Raw genomic sequence first — 26981 nt, forward strand, 5'->3', positions numbered from 1 at the left:
TCAACAGCAAATGTTTATTTGGTTGACACAGAGGTATAGTTCATTACTCAGAAGCGACTGCATTTTGAAATGCTGATCTTTCATTTTTGTCAACCATGAAATGAGTGGTCAAAGCCTAGAAATTATACACATTTATTACACAGGTAAATTGCAAAGTATTTTTGTGCATCTACTTTGATTTACCAGAGAAGCTTGTTCCATTAGTAAGGTTACTATTATGGTGTGCATTTTGTATATGAGGAAACCAAGACTTAGAGAGATTAGCATTAAACATTTAGCATAATGTTTAAACATACAGACTTAGTTATACAAACAAATGGTTTATTTTGAGCAGCAGATAGGCTGCCTATGATCTACGTGACCTCAGGAAGTGACTGAACATTTTTATGCCCAGTTACTTCATCTACTAAATAAGACCAGTGTTTTCTACTTCCCAGGAGAAAATAAGCAGTTAGGGTAATGTCTGGATATTAGTAGGCATTTAATTAACATTTGTTGAAATAAAAGAAGGAAAGGAGTGGAGGAAGGAAGGAAGAAAGAGGCAAAGAAAGAAAAGAAACATCTAATTTAGTGTGTGGACTAATTGTAGCTACTGTTGTTATTTTGAGAAGAAGTTCAGTATAGTGACTGCATTAAGCATGTTTTTTTATTCTGATGCTTTGACATCATGGGGCCTTGGAGACCCTGGAGAGACAGCCCCTCCCAGGGCTAGCCAATTCCTAGAGAGAGCGAAGGACTGGCTTGAAAGTGTGCCTTATATCTGCAAACTAACTACCTCCTTTATTGAGGCGCTCACACTTGGGCCACTATTTCTGTGTCCTAATTTCTCTAGGGCCAAGTACTACGCAACTAGGGATGTCTCCTATGCTCCAGAGCCCACTGAAATTATTCGAACTAGCCAATGCTAAGCCTGCTTACCCTGCCTTACCCATTGCACAGTGAAGGCTCTCGCTCACATTTCCTCCTCATCCCTTCTGCAGCCTGACCTACCTTGGTTCTTCCCCGTGTGGACTGTGCGGTGTGCCCGGCCCCTCCTCTTGGGAACTGCAACAAACTCTCTTTCAATGACGTTCACCTCCTAATCTATTGGTCTGATCATACTTGAATAATAATAGTACCCAGATTTTAATACCATAACAAAAAGCTAATCTTCATTTGTCTTTAAACCAATCTGGGTTTGAAAGTTGCACGTGTTAGTTACTAGGTGTAGAGGAGTATGTCAAGGAAGGAAAAAGATCGATTTAAAACACGAAAGAATGATTAATAATTTGCCAGAAGAATAAGGAGTTAAGGAGAATTCCAGACAGAAGAAAAGCATATGTAAATAATGGGTGAAAAACAGCATAGTGCTTTAAAGAAACTGCATGCAATTTGACATAATTCATTCTATTATAGTTTTATACCCCTTTCTAGGCTGGGCAGTAAATATCTGTTCATTAGAACTTCTCCATTTATTTATTTATTTTATTGAGGTATAGTTGATTTACAGTGTTTTGTTAATTTCTGGGGTACAGCATAGTGATTCATATATATTTTTTTTCATATTCTTTTTCATTATAGGCTATTACAAGGTATTGAATATAGTTCCCTGTTCTATACAGTAAGACCTTGCTATTTACGTATTTTATATATATAGTAGTTAGTATCTGCAAATTCCAGACTCCCAATTTATCCCTCCCTACCCCCTTCCCCCCCAGGAACCATAAGTTTATTTTCTATATCTGGGCGTCTGTCTCTGTTTTGTAAATAAGTTTATTTGTGTCCTTTCTTTTTAGATTGCACATAGAAGTGATATCATGTGGTATTTTTCTTTTCCTTTCTGCTTACTTCACTTAGGATGCACACGCCCACCATTTCTAGAGCTTTTCTAAAAGACAGTGGTTTTCTTGGGGCTGGAATTGTGTTTCCTTTATTTTCCTATTACCATTGCCTAGTACAGTATTGAAAATAATTATTGAATAAGCAAATACATGGATGAATAAGGAATAAATGAATGAGTTGAAGACACTGAAGAGTGGAATGCATATGGGCAGAGGTTAGCAAAAAATAAATCTGGAGAGGTAGAAATTAGTCACATGCCATTTTACTCCATAAATAAGAATCGGCTTATCCTCATGATTGGAGTATATTAAAGTATTTTTTAAACAATAATATTAACAGGTTATTCTAAAAACAGTTTACTTACTTCTGGCAACACTGAGTTTTGCTCCAGGCTAAATGAATAGCAGACCATAAATAGTACATCAGGGTTCCTAGAGGCAGATTGATTGATAGCTACTGAGAACCGACGGCTGACAGTTGTAGAAGAGCAATAGAAAACATCTACCAAAAATTCCTGGCAATTTACTGTTAGTGTTAGTTAACAGTTATTTTAAAAATCCTTTAAAGCATGAATATTCATTACATGACCCTTGTTCAATAAGAAAATGTTTGATGATGTGTAGTTTCTTCTGTTTAATCAGGACCCTTTGAAAATCAAATGTAAATAAAATATCTACTTTATTTAGAAAATGACATGTGAAATAAATACTCAGTTCCTCAAAAGGCTCAAAAGAAAGAGTGAAGCACAGATGCTCTCTCAGCTCCCTGCCTTCCCATTCATGCCTCCATTTGCATTTTACCCCATCGCTCTACTTAAACTGTGCTTACCAAGTCACTGGTGAACTTCCCAGTTTCAAATTCAATGAATACTTTTTGGTCCTGATTATAGATGACCTCTTTGCAGCATGTGATCCTGCCGTCCTTCTCTAAAGCTCTTCTCTTGGCTTTCTTGACCACTTCCATGTTTCTTTTGATTATTTTTAGTCTCCTTTCTTGGCCTGTCTTTATCCACTTACTCCTTCACGATAAGTGCCCTCCGCAATCCTCTCTTCTCACTTTCCGTTATGGCCTTGAGTAATCCTAATTACTCCACATTGAAGACTCATTAAATCATTATTTTGGCTTTAACCTCTCAACACACATCAACATGTTCAAAACTGAACTCATCATCCTTTCCTTTACCTCTCCAAACTGCCTCTTTCCTGTTTCCTATTTCAGAGAATGGTACCACCATCCACTAAGTTGCCAAAACTAGAACCTTGCCAGTCAGTTTTGATTCTTCCTAATTCAGGGCCTACATCCAATTAAGTCTCCAAGACCTACTTTACTACCTCCATAATATCTCCAACCTTCCTGTTACTGCCCTGGTTTAAACCCTCCTAATTTCTTGTTTGAATTACTGGAACAGCCTTTTAAAGGTTCCCTTGGCCTCTAATTCTATCAGAGTGCTCTGTTCAAATTTCAAGTTTGATCATGTCCACTTGCTTGATACTCTTCGATGATTCCACTGGGGCTTCAGGATAAAGTTCATGCTCCTTAGAAAGACCCTTCATAACCTGATTCCTACTGTCCATTCTAATATCAGCTTGAGCAGCAGCCCCCGCCATCCCCAGCCACCAGGAGCTTACTTTATTCTGCCAATTGAATGATTTACAGTTCCCTGAATTAGCCATGTTCTCTCTCATTTCAGTGACATTTCACATTGTGCCTTTTACCTAGAACACCTTTCCTGTCCCTCCTCTGCCCTTCCCCCAACTCTCTGCCAAATTCACATGCGCTCTGAGATGCAGTGCTTGTATCATCTCCTCTGGAGAGTTTCTGGGCGAGGTTAGGCTGGTGTTCCTTCTCTGTGTTCAAAGTTACTGCCATCACTGCATTTGTCATACGGAATTGTAACCTGTTTAAAATATTACCTTTTCCCTGAGCTCCTGGAGAACTCTGGAATGAAGATCATAATAGCGTGTTGTCCTCAGTACCTTATCACACTACCCAGAACCCACTGAGTGATTAATATGTCGAATGCAAGAATAAACAGCCACACTGATCAGAAAGATGACTCGGCTTTGGAAGAAGGGAATGATTCGAAACTAGTAAAAATCGTTGTACAGTTTTAGGACAGAGTGTACTGATATAGCAACAAGCAGACACAAAAAGGGAGCCTGGCAAGCTGCAGAAGGATGTCTTACATTTCTGGTCACTTTGTAAACTAGTGTCATAGTGACAGTCTTGCCACGGGAACAAACTTCCCCTTCACAAACACCAGTTCCCTCAGTAATGGGACTCCCTCTTAAAGGTAATGAAAACGTTGCATGAAAATGAAGCAAAGAGTAGTCAGATGTAGAACTACCAGAGGAGTTTGGGCTAGCTCCTCCTGGCAGGAAGGGCGGGAGTAGTCTGGGAGGGCTTTGTGATGCAGAGAGGAAAGAGGATGAGTCCAAGAGTTGAGACTGTGGATTAGGTATGAAAGTGCTAAACTGAGCCTAGTGCTTGGAAACTCCTTAGGTTCTATGGACTATTTCAACTACGCCTGACTTGAATAATGGTCAAGGAAGTGAATAAATATATGTATGTGGATCCAGGACGAGGATGAGTGAGCCCATAGAATGAGGATGACAGACACTAGATACGTTTTTATACTGTTCTTTGAGAATGATGATAATGCCGTTGATTTGCGTGACAAGACCCATAGACCACCCTTCAAAATTGTGTTTATTTATCCGAGAAGCTACAGATGCCCAGTGAACCCTCTGGAACGTTGGCCATGAGGATGCGCTTTCTTCCCTCTCTGGGCGCAGGGCTCACAGATTTCAGGAGAAACTTGAGGAGGTCTGGGATTCTCTCCCTTGCACCTCAAAGGGGTTTAGAAGTGCTGGTCCAAAGGAGAAACCCTTCCAGCTCGGATAGCCTTTCCCAGTCCACGCTGAAGCCCTGCGTCCAGGAACAAGGATGTTGCGGTGAAACTGCTCCTGCCTTCTGTGTCCAATGTCCTTTGGGCCTCAATTCGTCTCACGTTCTGGGGAGACAGAATTCTATTTGACATGCCTCCCAGAACTGTAATATACTTTGAGTGAGTTCCAGATGTCTTAAGAGATGCCAGATGGCTCACAAGAGGCAGACCAGCTTCGAGGAAAATGTGCCCCATTTCCTTGGCTATGAACCACAAATTTAAGCTTTCAGGGCCAGCTGTGAGAGGAAGACATTCAGGGCCTGCTCTGATAGCCAGTGCTCAGCTGGGCCATCACTTAACCCTGGGAAAGATTCTCCTCTCTTAGGCTATTCTGCAGTGATAATTTCACCAAACCCTGATTTCTTTTTTTATAAGGAAGGGAAACATATTTACTGAGTGCCTCATATACCAGACAGTGCGCTAAGTGCCTTCACACACTTATCTTGCTTAATCCTCCCAATAGACACAGGAGGTAGATATTTGGAACCCAGTTTTTCCAGAAGGAAAATCTGACACTCAACGAGTTTAAGCAAATTTATTTTGATGTTCAGGTCATTTATGTTCCGTTCTATGAGTGTCATCTGAGAACATTCAAGCTTCACTGATGCTGTTAGGTATTTCCGATCTAACAAAAAATTGTTTCTTCGTAGTCAATTTCCACTGATCCTCTCAGTAACATAATAAAGGACATTTATGATGTGTGCAGTTGCTTGTAGGGGTCTCTCTCTCTTCCAGTGAAACATGCCTTCATGTTTAATATTCACATAGGTAATACACACGCACACACACGTACACACTACCACATGCTTTGCCTTCGCTTTGGTTAGTTCACTATATAAATGAACGCCCAGGGAGAGCTACTTCTGCCCTAGAATAAGAATCCTCTTCCAGCATATCGTGTCCTTGTTTCCTTAGTAAAGATCCCTTGTTCTTCTGAACTCTATGCCTCTCTCAGTTCTTAACCCTGTTCACCTAGACAAAAGACATTTTCCAATCTTTCCTACAGAACTTTTTTTTTTGCCTGTGAATTCCAATCCCTTCTACTCCTCTGGAATTCTAACTCCTGTATCCTGAACTCAGTCGAAACTTCAGATATGTTCTGCCTGTTGGAGTTCCAACTCCGTCTCTCAGTTTCCAGTATTCTCCTGTATTTTGAATCCCAGCTCTGCATCTTGCTAGCTGTGGTCCTTGAGTGATTCAATTGTCTTCTCTGAGACTCTTTTTTTTTTTTTTTCATTTATTAAGTGGATACTATAACATCTACCTTGACATTGTACTTATCTGTAAATGTTAAATGAGTTAATGTAAGTAGAGCATTTAACGCAGTGTTTGGCATTTAGGAAGTACTCAGTAAAGCCTGGTTGTGAATGGAATTGCAGTAATAGTGATCATTATTATTTTACCTGCATCCAAAGTAACCTCATGCCTGGGGTTGGTTTGGCCCAAGACACACGTGTGTCAATACGGTTAATATGGTTTTGGATTCTCTTTCATGAAGAGTAATCTATACTCTTAATTATTGCTCCAAAACAGCATGCTAATCTCTGTTGGCAATTAATCACATCAGCCCCTACAATTTGATCCCTAAGGAACAGGGCACCACACACTGACCTCACTGGAAGCTGTTAGAGGGTGTGGAAAATGAACATTTGTCCATTGTTAAATATGATTTGCATGTTATCATACCGTCTATTGTTAATATAAGACATAGACCAGTGTAAGTAATTCTGGGACCAATGCTGCACATTTCACAATTCCTTTTCTCTTCCGTTTTTCTTCTCTTGAGCAAAAAACACAAACAATTGTGTAACATAATCTACAGGCAGAACGCAGATCATAACCCAGCTGACTAACTGTAGACCCAGTGCCCCGAGGTAGCCTTCTAGAGATGAACGAATCTGAAACCTCATTTTGGTTACCTTGGGTGGGGGCAGGCAGCCGGAGAAGGAGCGATCTCCTTTTCGAAAACTCAGGTTGAGGTTCTCTGTGTTGAGTTTGTCATTGGTTGTCTTTAGCGCCATCTTCAAGATCTCCAACAGGCTCTTGTTCACTCCTGAGTGACAGCTGGAGTCTTGGGGGGCAGGACTACTTGGAGAGGCAGGAGAAAGGCTGTGAGAAGATGATCCACTCAAAGCTGCTGTGTGTTCATTTCATATCACATCTCTCACCCCTGATATACACTGTGGAACCAGAGAACCAACCCAGTAAGACCTTCTAAATCTGGGTCCCTCGTCATGGGACTGCATGGGGAAATGACATAGAGTTACTGAAATCTGTTCCACTCTAGTGAGCATCACTGTCTCTTCTTCCAGAGGTACCAACCAGTTTGACCAGAACATACACCAACATCTGTAATCCTCTAATTCTTTTTTCCAGGTGAGAATTGGCCACAGCAGTTTACTCTGCCAGCTTGATTTTGCTTAATTCCAGATAGTTATTGACAGCAAATCAAATTTCCAAACTCCATGGCCACAAGCAAAGCAAGGCAAAACTGACCCTGCCAGATCCCTGTAACCAGGGAACCTATATAGAAGGAAATCTTGAACCAGGTGAACTTCCTGCATTGTCCTCGACTCTGCTCTTTGTATCTGAAAAACCCAGAAAAGGTTTGGGAGTAATAATTCACTTACTGCCTGGCATGTGAACATATGTAACTATTAAGATAGTGTATCTGACTATTGTTACTTTAAATAATTGGTGAAAAACAGCAGAGTGGTAAAGTGCTATAGTCATTTACTCCATGAGATGTTTACTCATCTGTCATTCAGATGTATGTGTCCTTCCAAATCCAAGCTGAACTATCTTCTACACGGTGAAGCTTCCCTAATTTCCACTGTCTCAAGTGCCACTTCCCTAGAAGGACATTCTATGACATCTCCCAACATCCACTCATGTAAAGCAGTTTCCTTTCAGTGGTGTGCCAGCAAATCTTGAAAGACCAGCTCTCCAAGATAAACCCCTAATCTGTAACATTACTAATTTTCACAGTGTAAATGCTCCCAGCATGGCTGATTTCAAGTTGCCAATCTGGTGTCACTGAAGGAGGAGCTGGGAACTGATGGTCACAACTGGCCCTCCTGGTGCTCCGGAACCCCACTGCTCGACAGATTCATAGTTCTTTACCTTAATGAGTGCCCCTCCGGTTGCAATTGCTTCTTTTTGTCCTTAGCTGTTGTCTCCTGTCTGATTTAGTAGACTGCGCTGTTTTTGCTCCTTATTATTTCCTGTGAGCCGTGTACAGAGTGGCGTTGCCAATCTGATGTATCTGTCCCAGATTTGAATCAGAAGTTTTCCTTCCTCCTTCCTTTTCTTGTTAACAGCGGTTCCCGTGGGTAGCAATGAATTCATAAGGCTTTGGCCCTCGGGTCAGTACACCGAGTCCTGAACGGCTCAGTGTTATATGGAACCCATTTACTGCAGCTGGTAGGGTTTCTTAGAAAAACCTGCTGCAGGAGTTTATTTCATCGGGTCCAGCTTAGGAGATGAGGGTGGTTGCCATTTCTGCTGCCCCTGGTGATGCTGGAGGCTTTTTCAACATCACAGAGCTGCCCCATTAAAGGCTCTACTTGATAGGACATGCGAGGGCATTTCTCTGAACAGTAAGTACATTAATTAACAAAGAACCTGGATTCATCACAGGCCATCAGTTCTGCATTTTCACAAACACACTGTCTGGTTTGTATAGAGCAGCAATTTCTCTGATGAATTAAAAATGATTTCTTTATGCACCTTTTTTATATGTAGATATCCAGATGTCCCTGTAGGTGAAGTGATGCAGGCTCTTTGGATACTTGGAGGTGCCAATTACATTCCACAAATATTTACTGAGCATCTCACGTGCCAGGAACTATGCGAACTACACTGGGCACTGAGTTGGCCAGGAAAGACACTATTCCTAACCTCAAAGGTCAAATAAGTAATTACAAGCACAATGTCTGTAATGAAGCGCAAGGGCTATGGGGGCATACAGCAGAGAGATAACCTAGTCTAGGGCTCAGAAAGGCTTCCTATCTAGGATTCGAGACCCATACCTGCCAATAAGTGGCCATGGGTTCTAGTGCACAGTCTGCTACCTCTCAGAGCCCAAATCTCACTATCTGTACCATATGAAGTGTGGTTGCTGATTATTAAGTGTTGCTAGGGCTTGATGGCTCTCAGTAGACATCTACTATCAGTAGTGACATTTGACTGGCATTTCCACACGGCAGCGTCACTTTCTTTGGACTATGAGCCCTTGAGGGAGAGACTGGCCTTGCCAATCTCTGTATTCACTGTGCCCAGCAAAGTGGGCCTGGCAAGCAGCTGGCACTCAATGAATACATGTGGAATGAAGTATTGCAATTATGAAAGGTCACACTGTAGGAAGGAAGGAAGTCTCCCACTTGGCCCCAGGGACATTTTTATAGGAAATCCTGCCTTCTTCCTAGAGGGAAGTGATAAACTTCAATGCCATGGTTCTCAAGCACTGTGTCACATTGTTTGGAACTGGAAAGAGTGTCCTCTGGTAGGATAGTTTGAAAATAGTAACGAACATTTATATAGCACTTACTGTCCATCAGGCAATATTTCAGTTCCTCTTACAAATCTGTGAAGCAGAGGGAAATCTCTGATTGTTCCCATTTTACAGTTGGAGAACGGAAGCACAGAGAGGGTAAGTGACCAGCCCGAGGTTACAGAGTCACTAACCAGCAGAAACAGGAATTGAGCCCAAGCTTCTGTCAATGGAGATTATGCTCCTAACCACTGTGCTTTGTCTTTTTCTTGGAGACACAGAGATTTTCATGCTTTACTGTGCCTCACCTCTAATGCTGTTCCTTACATCCTCTTTTTATGTTGAGTCAGTTTCTTTCCTTTTGAGATTATGTGGAGGAATTATTGATTTCTGCACCTCAAACCTTTCTCTGCTAGTGCCTGTAACCTAGGAGTTCCCTGACCAAACATATTTCTGGAATCCCACTTTATAGACTGGAGCCCTGCCCTGGCACACAATCATTTCTTATTTCATAATCAGGTTTTTCATTTTCACGTGGCAACCTCATAAAAAAGACACGTGCGTGATGTTAAGAAGCATGTGATTGTTGCAACGGACATTCTATGCTGGCCTGAATACAAAAGAGACAGAAAAAACTATCAGCAGAAGCCACGTGTTGCTGAAGAACAAAGTGACTCTGCATTGGGTGAACTTTTCGAGTGCGGGACCTCCAGGATTCCTCCCAGCTCTGGAGGTTTAGGAACACTATGCCTGCAGAAAGGGAGAGAAGTACCTTCGATGGCTGCCACCCTGAGAGCCTTTCATGCTGCTGTCCTCAACAGTTTTGCTTTGCTGTGGGTCACCTAAAGCTGTGACTGTTAAAAACTGGAGTAGCTTTTCATAATTCACCTGAAAATGAAATATAAAACAGAACATCCTCATTTAATTTACATGTAAAGGAAAAACGCCTGCTGAGATAAAATGTACTTGGAAAAGTCTTAGGGATTGGCTGATATAGACTACTATGCACAGAATAGAGTAACAACAAGGTCCTACTGTATAGCCCAGAGAACTATATTTGATGGCTTGTAGTAACCTGTAATGAAAAAGAATAGGAAACAGAATATATAAATATATAGAATATATACACACACACACACAAATATATAGACCTGAATCACTATGTTGTATACCAGAAACTAATATTGTAAATCAAAAAAAAAAAATTAAATTTCCATTTCAAAGAAAAGTTTTAAAACAGATTTTAAAATATAGTAAAATAAATATTAGTGCTTTAAACCAACTATTCCTTTTATTTTCCCCTCTGGACAAGTGGTAAAATTATACTTCCTGGCTGTCTTGTCGTTGGGTAGGGCAATAAGCTGTGAACAGAAGTGATGTGCTACTTCTGGGCTGAGGATTAAACTGACAACATGACACCCTCCAGATCTGTCTTTTTACCTTCTGCCATCATGTCCAAAAATATTCCAGAGTGGACACGTCATCAGCCTGAGTTTGGAGCTAAGATGAGGATAGTACAGAGAAGAGCCTGTGTTGGACTCATTACGAAAAATGGGCTTTTGCTGTTTCAGGGCACTGAGACTTTGGGGCTATTTGTTTCAACAGCATTACCTACCTCTAGCTTCTCTCTCACACATATGTCTTATATATTCATTATATATACTATCTGCTTATATTTAGATATATTCAACAGATATAGTCAGGTTATTTGAGGGCACAGCCTTATTTACCTAAGCAAAAAACTCAAGACCTTCTTTTTTTTAACATAGGACTTGTGGATGAAAAATGTTGTCTGCCATGTCAGTACACAAAGGATGCTGCAGCCATCAAGCCATCAGCCATGACTGAGGCCCCTGATGGTGAGCCTAAGGGGACTCAGGATGGAGACAGAACAGGACGTGGCCCTAGATAGCTAGGTGCATATCAAAGGAATGATGTTAATGAAACCAGTCCTTTGTACCTTCCCATACACAGAAAAGTGCTAAATTCATTAACTTGAAATGTCTGGTTTTCTTTAATTAACAGTAACCTTTTGATGGTCTGGCTACCTGATTTTGTTCCTATATATCCTGGTTCCTCTGTTACTTCTTTGGAACAGTCCCTCAGAGCTATCTGAGAGGCTTTCTCCTGGGCTTGAAGTCCTCAGAAAGTCTGATGAAGAAAACATAATTCTCAGCTTTTAGGGTGTGCATTTTTTTCAGCCAACAGACTAAAGGAATGTCTTCCATTTCTATTGCTGGGCTGGATGACATCCCAGGGACTCTGGTGGGCAGACCACTCCGGGGCAGTGGAGGGGGTAGCAGTGAGGGAGGGGAAGTAGATAAGGTCCTGATAGAAACTAGGTCTCAGGCTAGAGAAATGGCTTGAACTGAAGAGTTGGAGAGGTTATACTAATAGGTTAACATTGTATTGCTAAATATTTTTCATTAATAAACAATTAATTCTATTTTTGCCAGCTAGGGATGGGCAGGAGATAGAGCTAACATTTATTTAAGTACCCCCTAAATGCTAAGCACAAGACCAGGCAATTTGCATTTATTACATCACTAAATCCTCAGATTACCCCTATGAGGTTGGCTTTGGCCTGATTTTCCATCAGCACAGGAAATGACTTGCCCAGTGCTACCACTTCTTCCTATTTTAGCTTCTCTCCTATTTTCCACTAGCTCCCAGAATTTGGTTACACTTGGACTATGTTTTGTATTTACCCATAGTGTGAGCTTGGGAAGGGCACTGCTCAGAGAAAGGACCCTGGCCTTGTGTTTGGGGAATCTTTATCTCTATCCTGGATCTGCCATTAATTCTCTGGGTGCCCTGAACAAGTTCCTTAACCCCTCTGGGTTTCAGTTTCCTAATCAGTGAAATGATGGTGGTGAATTATGCTTCAAAAATACCTCCCTCCTCTATCCCTCCAGGAACTGTCATGATACGTCTTAGTCAAGTTCTCCTTTCTAACTTCAGAGCCTACAGACTGATCAGCTTGTAAACTGACTCAGGTGGGCCCATTATCTTGAACCTGGAACCATCCCAATGGCGTTATGAGCAGACAGTGAAAGCTGGGACAAGAAAGCCCTTTAAAGAGGAATTAAAGGGGGCTGAGAACCCTAAATCTATTTTCTATTGTGGTCTTCTCTGTAGAGATTTTCACGCATGGATATAAGTAAGCTTGGTATCTTAGGGGTCAATAGTAAAGGTTATTTTCCTAAAGACAGTTACCTTTTAATTCTGTTACTCTAGTGGGTGCAAGTCAAGTAGACTAAGGGAACACACACATAAAATAGCAAGACAGTCATACCACTTCAGGAGCGTCCCTCCTAGAAAATCTCTGGCAAAGGATCTTGACTGTTGGTAACTGCAGAGGGACTTCAAGCTTCAAGAAGAGGTGGCTCAGCTGAGATTGGAGAAGAAATCCTGAAGAGATAGGACCAGGGTCTTCAGCTCTTTCTGAAGCTTGTCTAATAAGCCAGAACTCAGAGGGTGTGACTTGAGTTCTCTTCTGACCAGGGCAAGAAGAAAAGTGTCTTCTCTTGTTGTTCCACTTGGCCTGTGGCCAATATCCTAAAACAACAACAACAGCAAATCAACATGGCTCTAAAACAAAATGACTAAAGGCCAATGTAAGGAAGCAGATGCCTAGCTGGGCTGGTGTCAGAGCATCCACTTTCAGGCCTCACCCAGAGGAGGAAAGAATACTTACACGTGAAGGTTAAGTATTCAGTCTGGGTATATTCATTAGTTGATGATGCCTCAGGACCTTTTCCTTCACGAAATAAAAGAAGCAAATCATTTCAGAGTACATGCTCTGTTAGAAGATTCCTTAAGGTGTCATCTGTCTTTTACAGAGTAATTTTTTGATTATATGAGAATTTAGAACAACAAATCTTAGATACCTCTTGGATCTGGGAGGAGGAAGGGGAAAGGAAGATGAGATGTTCAGTGGAGTCATTTGCCTGTGAACTCCCCAGGAAAGCTTCCTGGAAAGCTGATTGGCATATGGAGTCTTGTGTCCACCAGTCCCTGCTCAGAGACCATCTTATTGTCTGTTCTGCATCAAAATATACAGTCCACAAATACTACCCCTTCATCTACAATAGAAAAGATCTCAGTATACACACCTCAGGTTGGCCAAAGCTGCTCTTTGTCATCTGTTTTAAAGACCAGTCTCTAAGGTTTCTCCTGGGCAGGCCATGGATATAGGACAGGGACTGGTCTCCAGTTGGTACAGAGCTGCAGTAGACATTTGCCTGGTTGGGGATTTTAAAGAAACAAAAACAAATAGTGGTAAGGATCAGAAGGAATGAGGAAAGAGAAAGAAGAAAGAGGAGAGAATATGAGTGAGCCAACCAAATCTTAAAACAAATTCTTAGTTCCAAATGACTTCAGCCCATGTAGTCATTGAGTTATTGAATCCCCGGAGAAGAAAGCTTGCCTCAACATTAATTTCAGCATTATGAAATTAATACAAATTTGACAAATAAATTGACAATTAGATAATTTTTCATTTGTAAAAGAAAGAAAGTGTCTGTGGCAAAGAAAAAATAAGTAGAACATAAGGTGTTTATAGGCAAATGTAGAGTTCTTGTTAGAGATAAGAGTGGACTGTTTTAACTAGCAGATTCAGGAATGGCAGCAAAGGAAATTGTGAGTTTTGTCAAGAATGGACTAGAAGAGATTAAAAAGCCCAGAATATTATATGTTAAGGGTAATGTTATAAAGGTTGCAACAGAATAAATGATGGAACAAGGGTCAATGATAAAATCCCACTCCCTCATGCCATGGTGTATAATGTATTAATAGTGTTCCTTATTTTTTTGTATTTTATGATGGTTTGATATCTTGAGGGCCTCGTTGGCTGGAGGAGACTGCGCTCCAAGGGCTAATTTCTAGAGATAGTAAGCAGCTTGCCTGCTAATACACCTTTCATGTGTGAACCAACCAATCCTGAGTCCCTGTCTCCAACCATCTCCTTTATCTAACCTCACACACCAAGCCAGTATTTCCCCCAAATCCACCGAGGTCCAGAAACCAGACTGGGGACAGCCCCTCTGCCTAAAGCCCACTGGAACTGTTCTAACTGGCCAGTTGTAATCTCTCACCGGCCCTGCATTGCCTTTCCCATGGAAACTCCAACAAAGACTGTTGGCTGTGCTTTCCCCTCCCCGGCCTCCTGCCTGAACCTGGTGCTACCCCTTGGGGCCCCGCATGGGGTGGCATGCCCCCCTTTTCCTGGGAAATAAAAGTAATAAGTTCTTTCAAAGAGAGTTGTCTCTTTGTTGGTCTCCTTGCCATACCTGATTAAAATAAAACCCTGGGTGCAAATTGAATCACATGGCTGTTTTTAATATCAGGTAGCTGAAAGGAGACATTATCAGAAGGATTCACTGAAAACTGAGTATCTGTACTCAGTTGATAGTTATACTGAATAACCTATCAGTATGGATAGCAACCTACAGATGCTTTATAGTCATGACACATTTTAAAGAAATATCGAGAGGGTCTCCAGAGTGGGCAGAGGGAGAAGGAGTGGCAGAGAGTTCCCGAATAGGCATAAAAATAACACAACATTTACTGAACACACCCTTTGTACAAGGCACCATAGGAATGCTTTGTTTTTGTCACTTAATTTAATCCTTACAACAACCCCGTAAGGCAGGTAGTATTAGCATTTGTATTTGGAAGGCTGAGGCTTACAGAAGTTAAGTCACTATTCCTTCATTTAAGAAGTGTTTATGGCTTGCCTAGGCTGGGCCAGGCACTGCGACAGACCCCCCCCCCCCAATGAACAAAGCAGATGAGGCCCCTGCTCTCACAGAGACTGCAGACGGGCAGAGGCAGAGAAAGCTCCTGTGACCGCACACTATGGGGTGGTAAGGGCCACGATCAGAAGGGTCCCTGGGTCCCCCCAACCTGGCCTTGGTGGTCTAGGTCTAGGCTTGAAGGATGAGCTAGATTTGGATTTGGATAGGCTTAGGAGTGGAGAAGAGAAGGGAAGAAAGAAAAGTACAGGAAAAGGAAACCAGATGTAGAAAACCTCAAAGGTACACACACGTGCATAAGAGAGAGCAATGGATGCTCTCAGAGCATCATTTAAGTTTTAGGAAAGACAAAAGGCAAGGCTGGAGAGGAAGGCAGGATAAAGGAAGTGAACAGCAGTAAGTCTGTTAGTATCTGTGCTTTATTCCGAGGGCAATGGGGAGTCATGGAAATGTTGTTAGTACATCTAGGACTAGGTTAGACTTGCCCAAAATTTAGATGCTAGTAAATTATGCAGATAATATTTGGACCCTGCTTTTCACCTTTATGCTAGGATGAGAGAGATTCCACATTCAGTCCACAGAGTAGTTTCATTCCAAGGTATTTAGTTAAGTATTTCAGACATAGTGTTCTCAGAACAATGTTTCTTTATAAATTACTTATAATATAAAATATTTATACTTTCAGGCACATATAAATATTTTCTTCCTCTGAGAATTGATACACTTCTATATTACAGTGGTCTAAAGAAGCATTTATCAACGCTTATCATTCCTGTAGATTCAAGGTGTTCTTTAGTCTCCTTTATTCCCATTTACACACCAAAATTTATTGAGTGCCTTTATCTTTGGCACTAGAGGTGCAGGTGAACAAGGCAGGTATGATTGCTGACCCCACCTCATAGATCTTTTGGCCTAGACATCACAGAATAATTTTATGGCCTCATCTATGAACAAGGGAAAGTATAATATACTCCCAGGAATGCTGTGAAGAATGAGTGTTATAATGTATTCTAAGTATTTTGTAAATTCTACAACTATATTATGTATTTATTTGTTATTTTTGTGTATCTCCTTCCAAAAGAGTTTGAACTCTATGTGGGCCAGGACTGTCTTTATGTCCTGTGACTCCCAGTGTTAAGAATAGCAATGAGTTTGAAGAAGAAAACAGAGACAGTGTCGGAATGGTGATGATGTCTTATTTAGGCTAAGGGCACGCCAGGCCTCAGACTCCTCCCTTTGCTGATATAAATCATCCTTGCCTGTTGTTTTTCAAAAGCAGAGAGTGTCCCCAAAGTGGGAGAGAAGATAAAATGGGAAATTTTGATCAAGAATCGCTATGTTTCTGTCTGCAGGTGTTGCCAGAGTCTTTGCAAAAATCTTTGATACTATGTTTCTCCCATTTGCTTTACTCTGAATCCCTAAATACTGCTTCGGAATGGATGACACAGTAGCCTGAAATGACTATGGCAATGCCATTTTTGTGATACTGACCTAAAAGAATCAGTAGAAATGAAGCACAGAAATTTAACACAGATTTGGTAACTCTTCTTGCTATGTTAGAACTTGCAATGTCGGAAGCGTAAATAAGTCTTTTAAAAAGATGGCTTATAAGTAAAACTGTTTTCAAGTGGCTATATTGTAGAGGACATGAATACTCTGCACCAAGACAAGTGAGCACAGCAAACTGTCCTAGTATGATGGAATGGAGAGCTGCGACTTGGGAGAAAATGTACAGAGGCAGTATCGAATGCAGAATTTCCTGCATTTTTTAAGGCTGAATAATGTTCCATTGACTGCATATGTCACATTTTGCTTATCCTTTCATCTGTTCATGTACATTTGGATTTATTCTCCATTTCAGCTATTGTGAATAATGATGCTACGAACATGGGTGTACAAATATTTCCTTGAGACCATCCTTTCAACTCTTTAGAGTGCTACCAGATGTGGAATAGCTGGATCTGATGGTAATTCTACTTCTAATTTTTGAGGAACTGCCAGACAGTGGCTGTACGGCTTTACAGTCCCACCCGCAGGGCACAAGGGTTCTAATTTCTCTACATCCTCGCTAATATTTGCTGTTTCCTTTCTTTTTTGTTTACGTAGACGCTATCCTAATGGGTGTAAAGTGGCATCTCACTGCCGTTTTGAGTTGCTTTTCCCTAATAGTTAGTGACGTTCAGTATCTTTTCATGTGCTTACTGGCCATCTGTATATCTTCTTTGAAAGAATGTCTATCCAAGTCCTTTGCCATTTTTGAATCAGGTTGTTCTTACTGTTGTTGTTGTTGCACTTTAGGAGATCTCTATATATTATGGGCATTAATTCTTTTTATATTGTGGATATTAACCAGATACATGATTTTCACATATCTTCTCGCATTCTGTGGGTTGCATTTCTTTCTTGATAGTGTCTTTGGTGCACAACATTTGAAAATTTTCATGAAATCCAGTTTGTCAATTTTTTATTTTAGTGCCTGTCTCTTTGGGGTCAGAGCCAAGAAACTGCCAGATCCAATGTGAAGAATTTGCCCTATTTTTTCTTTTAAAAGTTCTATAGTTTTAGATCTTATATTTAAATCATAGGTTCATTTTGAGTCAATTTTGGTACATGGTGTTAGATAAGGGTCCAATTGCATACTTTTGTATGTGGATATAGAGCTCTCCCAGTATCATTTGCTGAAAAAACCCTCTTTTCCCCATTGAATCGTCTTGGCATCCTTGTCAAAAAATCAGCATATGTGTGAAGGCTTGTTTTTGGACTCCCTGTTCTATTTCATTTGTTTATTTATCTGTCTTTTTACCAGTACCATATTGTTTTGATTATTGCATCTTTGTAGTTAGCTTAAAAGTCAGAAAGTGTAAGCCCCCAGCTTTATTCTTTTTCAGGATTGCTTTGGATAGTCAAGTTCCATTGAGACTCCATATGAATTTTAGAATGAGTTTTTATATTTCTACAAAAAAAAAAAGTCTTTGGGATTTTGGTAGAAACTGATGATGTTAACTCTTTCTGTACAAGAACACAACATGCCTTTCCATTGTTCAAATATGCTCTTATGTTTTTCAGGAGTGTTTTATATTTGTTCCTCATAAATGTTTGGACGTTATTTCTTTGAAGTTTACACCTAGGCATTTGATTTATTTATTCAGTTAGTTAATTTAGTTAAGCATCTGTTAATACTGTAATTGATGTTTTCCACTTTAGCTTCTAACTACTTTTTGTTTATATATATGAAAGGCATTGACTTGTGTATATTGATGTTAGAAGTCTGTTTTGCCAAATTCTCTTATTGCTTTAATAGTTTCTTCACTAGCAGTTCTGAGATTTTACATGTATAAACTTATCACCTGAAAAGTGTTTTTCTTCTTCCTTTCTAATTATTATGCCTATAATTGCTTTCTCTTATTTAAATACATTGGCTAATACCTCCAACCAATATTAAAAACCACTAGTGCTAATAGGTAACTTCGACTTCTCCCAGACTGTAATGTTAAAGCTCCATTAAATAAGAGGCTTTGTGTTAATATACAGAAAGAAGCATTTTGGAGACAAAAATGAATAAGACAAATTCTTATTCTCAGGGGATTCACAGACTCGCAGAAGGTGATAGACAAGGAAAGAACCTGTTTTAATAGTAGAACAATGTCTGCCATAGGGTGTGCACAGACTGATGTAGAAGTACCTTAGAAAAGGCACTTAGCCCAGTCTTGGTGATCAGACAATGATGCTTCTTGGTAGAGCTGATATCTACGTTGAGACCCTGGTGTAATTAGGAGTTAAATAGAGATGGAGGGGAGAGAAGTTCACATAAAAGGAATAGCATGAGCAAAGGATAGGAGATAAAAGGAAGCAGAACTCTATCTGGGAAACAGAAGTTCAGTTTAGTGAAAGGTGGGGATGGGAGGGAAGTAGAGACTGGGTGGAGATTAGCTGGTATGGTAAGTCAAAGAGTTTGAATTTTATACTAGGGCAAGGGAGATTAAACAATGGTTTTAAGTGTTTTAAATAGAGGTTACACTTGATCAGTGGTTTTGACATTCTTCCTAAAAGAGATAGTATATATATATCTCCCTAATATCCCTGCCCCTTTGGTGTTGTGCTTTGCCATGTGGCTTGTTTTGGCCAATGGGATATTAGTGGATATGACATAAGCAAATACTTAAAACGTACTTGTGGTTAAATAATGTGGTTGAGTTTGTCCTCTTGAAATGCTTCCATTACCATGAAAAGAACTTGCCTGGAAGAGCCCACTGTATTCAGAACAATAAGAAAAACACAGAACAGACCTGAACCAAATTCACAGTCTGGAGCCAAGCCTCAAAAGTCCTACTGGAATAAGTAAAAGCTGTCTGAGCTCACATAAGCAACGTGAATAGAAATGATTATCACTATAAACCACTGAGTATTGGGGTTATCTGTCACACGGCATTGTTATTACCTCAGCTGACCAGTAAAGAGAGGGAATCATAGAAAAGTAAATCCTGTTTTAAGATCATTAGAATCTTCCCACTAATGTGTAATGGTGGTCTGACTAGGATGATGGCAGAGGAAACAGAAGAAAGAAGACACTTGAGAGACATAAAAAAGGTGTAATTTTAAGGGTTCAGTGATTAGTTAGATATCAGAGTTACAGGGAGAGAGGAGGAAAGCCTGTTGAGGTTTCTTGCTTGTGCAACTAGGAGAGCCATGGGACTATTCTGTGACACACAGACCACAGGAAGAACAGCAGGATCAAAGGTCTGGCTTGGAACTTATTGAATGTGAGCTTCCAATGCACAGTCAAGCGGAAATGTCCTTGACATCTGTCTGTTCATCTATGAAGTGGGATAACATCCCATGTGTCTACCTATCTCCCAGGGCTGTCGTGGAGAACAAACAAGATAAAACCTGCAAAAGGGCTTTGAAAAGAACATAGTACTGACCTACTGTGATCATTATTAAAATTAAAGCACTAACACTTTCATTTTCATGCTGCCAGATGTAAAAGCACATTTTAAGTTTATTTTTGAAACGATGCTACTGAGTTTGTTGCTAGTCACACATTCTTTTTTATTGTCTGAGAGAAGGCAGAGCCGATGCTTCTGAGAAACAGTATAAACAACATATATGTATTTTAAAAGACATGTCAGAAGAGAATTTAGAGACAAAAGGTCCTAGAGTGAGAAGAGCCAGGCTCTACCTGTGAGATCTTGAACCATCATTTAAGCTCTCTGGACCTCTCATTCTTCATTTGTGAAATGAAATGTTGTGTTTGTTGATTTCTAAGATGTCTTACTGTTCCTGCATATATGGAACTATGAGTTCTTTTAACATTTTTCAGCTTTACTTAACTCCTGCTAATGATGCTCTTCAAATTTATCTGTAATTTAAAACAGAGTTTCACACTTGCCTGTCCTCACCCACATTAGCTCAAATCTTTATCAGCAAGTTTTCTTTTGGAGCAAATTCAGCTGGTCCAGATTGCCTGTTACGTCCCAGGCAGGAAAGCTTATTTTCATCTATGTGTGAGGGATAAGGATCTAGAAGGAGTTCTGATTGGTTTATTTCTCTCGCTGTGGCAGGATTCCATTTACCACTTAGTCAAGGTGGTAATGAGGGTCTCGGTACCAGGCAACTGTGGCTGCCATCTGGCCGGCCAGCACCATACACTCAGCAGACAGAACCAATTAGTCAGGCCCCACACCTCCCACGAGGTTTTGCTGTGTTTGGCGGCTGGGTGTTAGCCCTGCTGAGCCTCCCACAAGACACCTCCTTGAATTCAGGGAGGGGAGGGGCAAAACATCTCCCTCCGGCACTGAAGAGCTAGCAAAGAACCCAGATCATGGAGGTCCAAGAACAGCTTACCCAATGAACAGCCTGCCCGTTATAATGGCTAGCGCAGAAACTGTACCCCAAGTGGGCAGCTTGATGTGCTGGGGGAGTGTCAAGAAACACATTTCCATTTAACAATTTAGAGAAAATCTAGAAATGACATAAATGCCATCAATTAGGGATTAGTTAAATGAGCCATGTTAGGTCCATATAAAAGAATGAATACAGTTTGGGGGATTGAGGATCTAGACCCTGAGGCTCTGCCACTGCTCAGCCACTTGACCGCAGTTTCTCAGTTCTTTCATGTATGATCTGAAAGTAATAAGAGTTCCTACCTCGTTGGGTGTTTGGGAGTAGTAAGTTAGTTCATATATGTAAAGAGCTTAGATTAGTTCCTGTTATAGAGTAAATGCTGTCTAAGTGTTGGTTCTGAGTATGACTCTCACAGAGGCCTTGAAGACGATGTTTAGAGTGAATTTTTTCAAGCAGGGGGGATAATTCTTGATATGACGTGAATAGACCAGGGTAACAAAGGGCATACACATAATGATTCCCATGCTACATCTATGCATGGAAGAAGAAAGAGAAATATACCACTGTTTCTTTGAGTTTTATTTTCTTCTTATTTATATTCTCCTTCTGCTTTCCAAACTTTCTACATGAGTATATGATATTTATAATTTGAAGGATCAATACAAATTTTAGGAAGAAAAGAGAGAGAAGACCCCAGTGTTAGAGACCTTCCAGAACATGGTCTGAGGTCCACTGGTGGGCTGTTAACCACTCCAAATCATACTCTGCCGAGTTCTTATGAGAAAAAGATAACAAACCCATAGAATTTTATTTTCTCATGACTGAAAACTAGCAAGCATCTGTGATTTAGTAAGGGCTATTAAAATCATAAACTAAAAATAGTTATGTTAGAGTTTACTGCAGGCTGTAATTCAGTACTCTGCTAAAATATCTGGCTGTCACCTCATGCTTGGCAGTGCTGTAGAATTCCTACTCTATGTGTCTGTTTAATTGCAATTTTAACAATTTTTGGAAATGGTACTTTGTTATCAATGAATCATTAGTTTGTCTTGATTTGAATCCAGTTTTCAATTGCTGTTACTCTTGCTTTTTAATTACAAATTACTGATCATTTTGATTCATCATTATCAAGTTAGTTTATTGGTGGATTGTTTGGTTGATTCTTAACAGAGTGCAGTGATATATATTTCTATCAAGATAGTTTAGGGCTGATATTTTTTTGCCATCTAAACATTATTTCATTGGATTTTGAAAATAAATGATCTCTTCCTGTAATGTTGAAGTAGACAGAGCCTCCCCCTCCAACACACCCCAAACCTGCAAGTATGGTGGCACATCACTGTATAACTACCACTGAGTTAGTCACAGATATAGATTGACTGATTCAGTTGGTGGTCAGCAACGATGCAATATACAAAATGACCTCAAAATTCACTTTCAGATTGAAAAAAAAAAGATTCTAATTCTATCTGATGCAAAATGTATTAATTACCATTGGTACAAACCTGTGTTGGTGTGAGTCTGTTTCCAACCTAACTGAATTTTCCTAGCAAGTTACCAAGAAAAGCTCAGATGTTCGTCACTCACTTTGCCATCCAGAAATCTGTGACCAAGTACTCCTGTTAGGAGTTTCTGGTTGTGCTCTGAGTGCTTGCTCTCTTCCACATCGTGTGCATCAGGATTGATTTGATGATTGGTGGAATTAGTAGGAGCTGGGGGTTCTTGGCTCATCTGCCTTGCATTACCAGTCACGGATTTCTGGAGCATTGTTTGAGTTTCTGCCTTCAAGTTCTTATTCTCCTTGCTGTGAAGAAATAGTTTTACACTTGGTTATTCACAGCACAAGCAGACTCTGCATGCACTCGACCGACATTAGAAAAGGAAGGTGTTCATCTGGTGGTGCGAAGAGTGGTGACCCAGCATGGCGGAATGAAGACATAAAGGCTGGTTGTTTGTCTAAGGGTCGTTTATCATAGAGACCATGTCATTCTCTTCTCAGGTTTACCTTCCTCAGATGCATAAAGATCATCTATCTTCCTGCTCCAAAACTCTTACTGTAAGAAACGGCAGTGTCAATGGGGAACCCTAAAGGTTATCGCGTATCTTTCTACCTTACAAGTCAGTCAGGTATTCCCAGTGTTTACCGTTAGAAAAGGAAGAAGGCCAAGGTGGTTTGCTCTGTGTTTCTTCTCAACTGCCTCACTGTGAAGCTTCTTTTTCTCTCAGTTCGTCCTCCATTTAAGTTTAATATTAAATGGGAAGTGCAGGATTTAAAGCCAAACAAAAATGGTCATGGGGCAGACAGTTAACTCTTCCGGAGGAAGGCAAGGGGGACAAATCACCTGCTTGAATCACCCTCAAAATCCTGTTGTAGGCAGTTTCTCAGGATGGAATTGCCTGAGAAATGTGGAATGTAAGTGCCTGTCTGTAAAAACAGCCAGAGTAGATGTAAAATCAAAAATAACCTGTTAAATCTGTTCAAAGTAAAAGCTGTTTTTGAAAAACTAACAACAACAACATACACACATAGCGCTTTAAAATTAACATGGAAAAGACTCCCCAGCTGAGAAGTGGGCATGTGTCTGCTGTTAGCACAAATAATTCCGCAGCACACTTTGGTGGTCGTACTGTTAACAAACCCACAGTTCTTGCTTCTAGGCTTCTGTGCTATCTACCTGCAATACTGAAAACAGAAATTTGCCATTTCAAAAGAAGGAAACAAAATGCCATCAATACTGTTTTGGAAGCAAGACACAGCTAGCTTCCTTACATGTACTTCTAACCTCAGCTGCTGCTCCCCAGGACGCTGTGAAGTGTTCGGTGTCATCTGGGAACTGCGGCAATTAGGGAGGATGACTGCATCGCTGGATGATGAATAAATGAGGAGAAAACTGTCCAGTTGTTCCCTCTCTCACACTGGGCTCTTCCTGCAAACCGGCCTTTTAGTGCCACCCTCTACTAGAGCTCAGAGTCCCAGGATTAGAAAGAAACATTGCAAGGGCGTCCAGTAGCACCCTCTGCCCAAAGCAACGTACAGATCCTGCGCTGGCCCTGCCTCCCGTGCAGTTCCACCTCACCAGATCGCACATTTGATTTGGATTACACCCCCTCCGAGAACATCAAGTCTCAAATGGAGGACCCAGGGGGCTCCGTGAAAAGGTCACCAGATGCCATCTTAAAGGTCTGCCAGCCTTGGCAGCGAGTCAGTGCTGCCAGTTTCCAACTGCGTGGCATCTCACAGGCCCCCAGCCCTCTGGAGGAGACAGCCCGGAGTGTGCCAGCATAGGGAAGGGGGATCTGATTTCAGTAGATGAAAGCATGCTCTTAGTTGGAAGTAATAACAGACAATCAACACAACCAGGCTTTTCTCTTTTAGAAAGACAGCAGCAAAATTAAAATAAGTAGATAAATAAAATGGGACTGGGAGGGGAGCACAGCTGAAAATCTCACCCAACTCCACGGGGAAGCTAACGTTGTGATGAAGTGTGGGGATTTCTACTTCTTCCTTTTTTTTTTTTTTTTTAACGCCACGGAGCCATCTGTATATTATTGATATTTAATCTTCAGAAAGATTTTTAAAATACCTTAACTCCCAAACCTGTGTCTGAATCATTTCTTCCTCATTGTAATCATGCTAGCTAACAGGTCCTAAAGGCTTATTTCTATGGGGCAGCTACTGCGTATAAATTCACACAAATTCTCTTATGTTATCCTAAGAATCCTGAAAAGCAGGTATTATGATCACCATTGTACAGATGAGAAGATGAAAGGTCGGAGAGGTTAAGTAAGTTGCTCTTTGAGGAACTGATCACAAGGAGAGATCTGGGGCTCCGACGCAGGCCCATGTGGTGCCGAAGCGTGTGCTCCTCCCCTGACATTCCTCCTCGATCCCACACCCATAGTAAAAGGACTACCAGTAAACAACAGGATTTTGATTCTCTTTTAAATGTTAATAAAAAACAACATATATAAAAGCGCCTAGTCCATCTTCCAACCTAGGCCTGAAGACCGTCTCAGAACAGCCAAGTGGCCATCCTTCAGCTTTGCTTCCTTTGTGCCTTCCCAGGGGCGAGGGATCTATTACATCCCCAAAGTTATTTCCAAAGTCTCCCATGTCTTTCTTCATAGCATTGAACCACATTCTGACATCGGTGAAAATAACCAAAGTGTATTTTTCATGGCATTTCCACTATGCTGCTTTATAGAATAAAAATAGGTTCTCAAATGAGGGCCATTTTGGCTGCAAAATTAGCAACCAGTTCAATCAGCAATTGTTCTTTGGTATGATTTACCATTCTTTTCTTCACCCCTTTTCTTTTTTAATTGAAGTATAGTTAACTTCTACAAGGTTATATTAGTGTCAGGTGTACAGCATAGTAATTCACTATTTTTATAGATTTTACTCCATAGAAAGTTACGATAAAATGTTGGCTATATTCCCTGTGCCGTTCATTACATCCTTGTAACTTACCGATTTTATACGTGGTAGTTTGTACCTCCTGAGCCCCTTCACCCATTTGGCTCTCCCCCAACCCCTCTCCCCTCTGGTGACCACCAGTCTGTTCACGGTATCAGTGAGTCTGTTTCTATTTTGTTATATTTGTTCATTTGTTTTATTCTTTGGATTTCATGTATAAGTGAAGACAAACAGTATTTGTCTTTTCCTCTCTGACTTATTTCACTAAGCATAATACCCTGCAGGTCCATTCTTTCCATCCATGTTGTCATCTATGGCAAAATTGCTTTCTTTTATATGGCTAAGTAATATTCCATTGTGTATGTACATATCACATCTTCTTCATCCATTCATTTTTCAGTGGACACTTAAGTTGCTTCCATATCTCGGCTATTATCAACAATGCTGCTGTGAACATTGAGATGCACATATCTTTTCAAATTTGTGTTTTCATTTTCCTCAAATAAATTAAATTGCAGGAAATGATATCCCAACAATCTCTTCTGCAACCTTCTTTTTCTACTTAATGCAGTTCTACAGCATCAGACACATTTGCACCATGGATATTTCCTTCTATCTCACTTGATTTTTAGCTATGCATTACTACCTTCTTAGTCAAGGCTGCAGTGAACATCTATCTAGTCCACTCACTGTCTTCAGACTGTGTCGTCTTCAAAGGTGTCATAGTTAAGTGTGGGAAGTAGACAATTAAACAGAAAATTATAATATAACCTGATAACTGAAAAAAAAAAAAAAGAGTATGTAAGAAAGAGATATAGAATCATAGAGGACTTTCAAGCCAAATCTGCTTAAGAGGGATGGAAATGACTCCATGAAGGAATTGACATATAAAATAGCAGTTGAAAGAGAAAATAAGAGATGGGAAAATATTCCAGATGGAGTGAAGGGCTTGTTCTTGGAGCAAAAGACAGTGTTTAAACGTCAGATCACCTGAGATGGGTCATAATAGCACCGGGTGCTGGATAATAAGACAGAAACTTGAATCCCTCTGAATTTATTAAATCAGAATTTCTGAAAGCAGCAGAAGGAAATGTACACTCTTAGCAAACATCTCAGCTGATTCCTATGTACACTAAAGTCTGAGAAACAACGGCATAGAGAATGAAAAAGGAAGGTCTTTTCCATAATTGTGCAAAATTTACACATAATTTCAGGCAGTGGTTAAGGACATGGACTATATGTTCAGCAGACTTGCTTTTGAATCCTAGCCCAAAACATAAGTTGTGTGAATTCTGCTAAGTTACTTCACATCTCTGATTTTCAATTTCTCATCTGTGAGATTAGAAAAATAATACTTATCAAGATAAAGATGTGTGAAATATTTAGCACTGAGCCTGGTTCTCAGTCAGCCTGTGGCAGATGCTAATTTTATTTTAGTCCTAAGTAAAGTGCTCCTTTATCAGCACCTTCCTCATCACCCAGGTACAGAAGGAATGCTCTTTCCCTTGGATCCCCAAACTTAATTGATAGTTAAAACTAAAATTGGAAAAAGATCAACGTTTCATGGATCACAGGAACTGAGGAAAATCTATTTAAATAGCTAAAAAGAGAAAGTTAATATAATCCAGCCAGCCACCTTCTTATTTACTAATGCAAGTTCTAGAAATCACTCACTTAGAAAAAAAGCAGATTAATTAGTATTTA

At 40.4% G+C, this 26981-nt stretch overlaps 1 protein-coding gene across 1 annotated transcript in view; it reads right to left on the reverse strand.

Annotated features, from left to right (window-relative positions):
- The window catches only part of C13H1orf87 (chromosome 13 C1orf87 homolog), a 64615-nt gene that overhangs the window by 29795 nt on the left and 7839 nt on the right, over positions 1–26981 (reverse strand). The window contains 6 exon segments of the mRNA XM_032494419.1: positions 6688–6853; positions 10033–10148; positions 12556–12686; positions 12689–12818; positions 13376–13504; positions 22448–22664. Coding sequence (XP_032350310.1) covers positions 6688–6853; positions 10033–10148; positions 12556–12686; positions 12689–12818; positions 13376–13504; positions 22448–22664 — 889 coding nt within the window.

Source organism: Camelus ferus, chromosome 13 (genome assembly GCF_009834535.1).
Source record: "Camelus ferus isolate YT-003-E chromosome 13, BCGSAC_Cfer_1.0, whole genome shotgun sequence".
NCBI lineage: Eukaryota > Metazoa > Chordata > Mammalia > Artiodactyla > Camelidae > Camelus > Camelus ferus.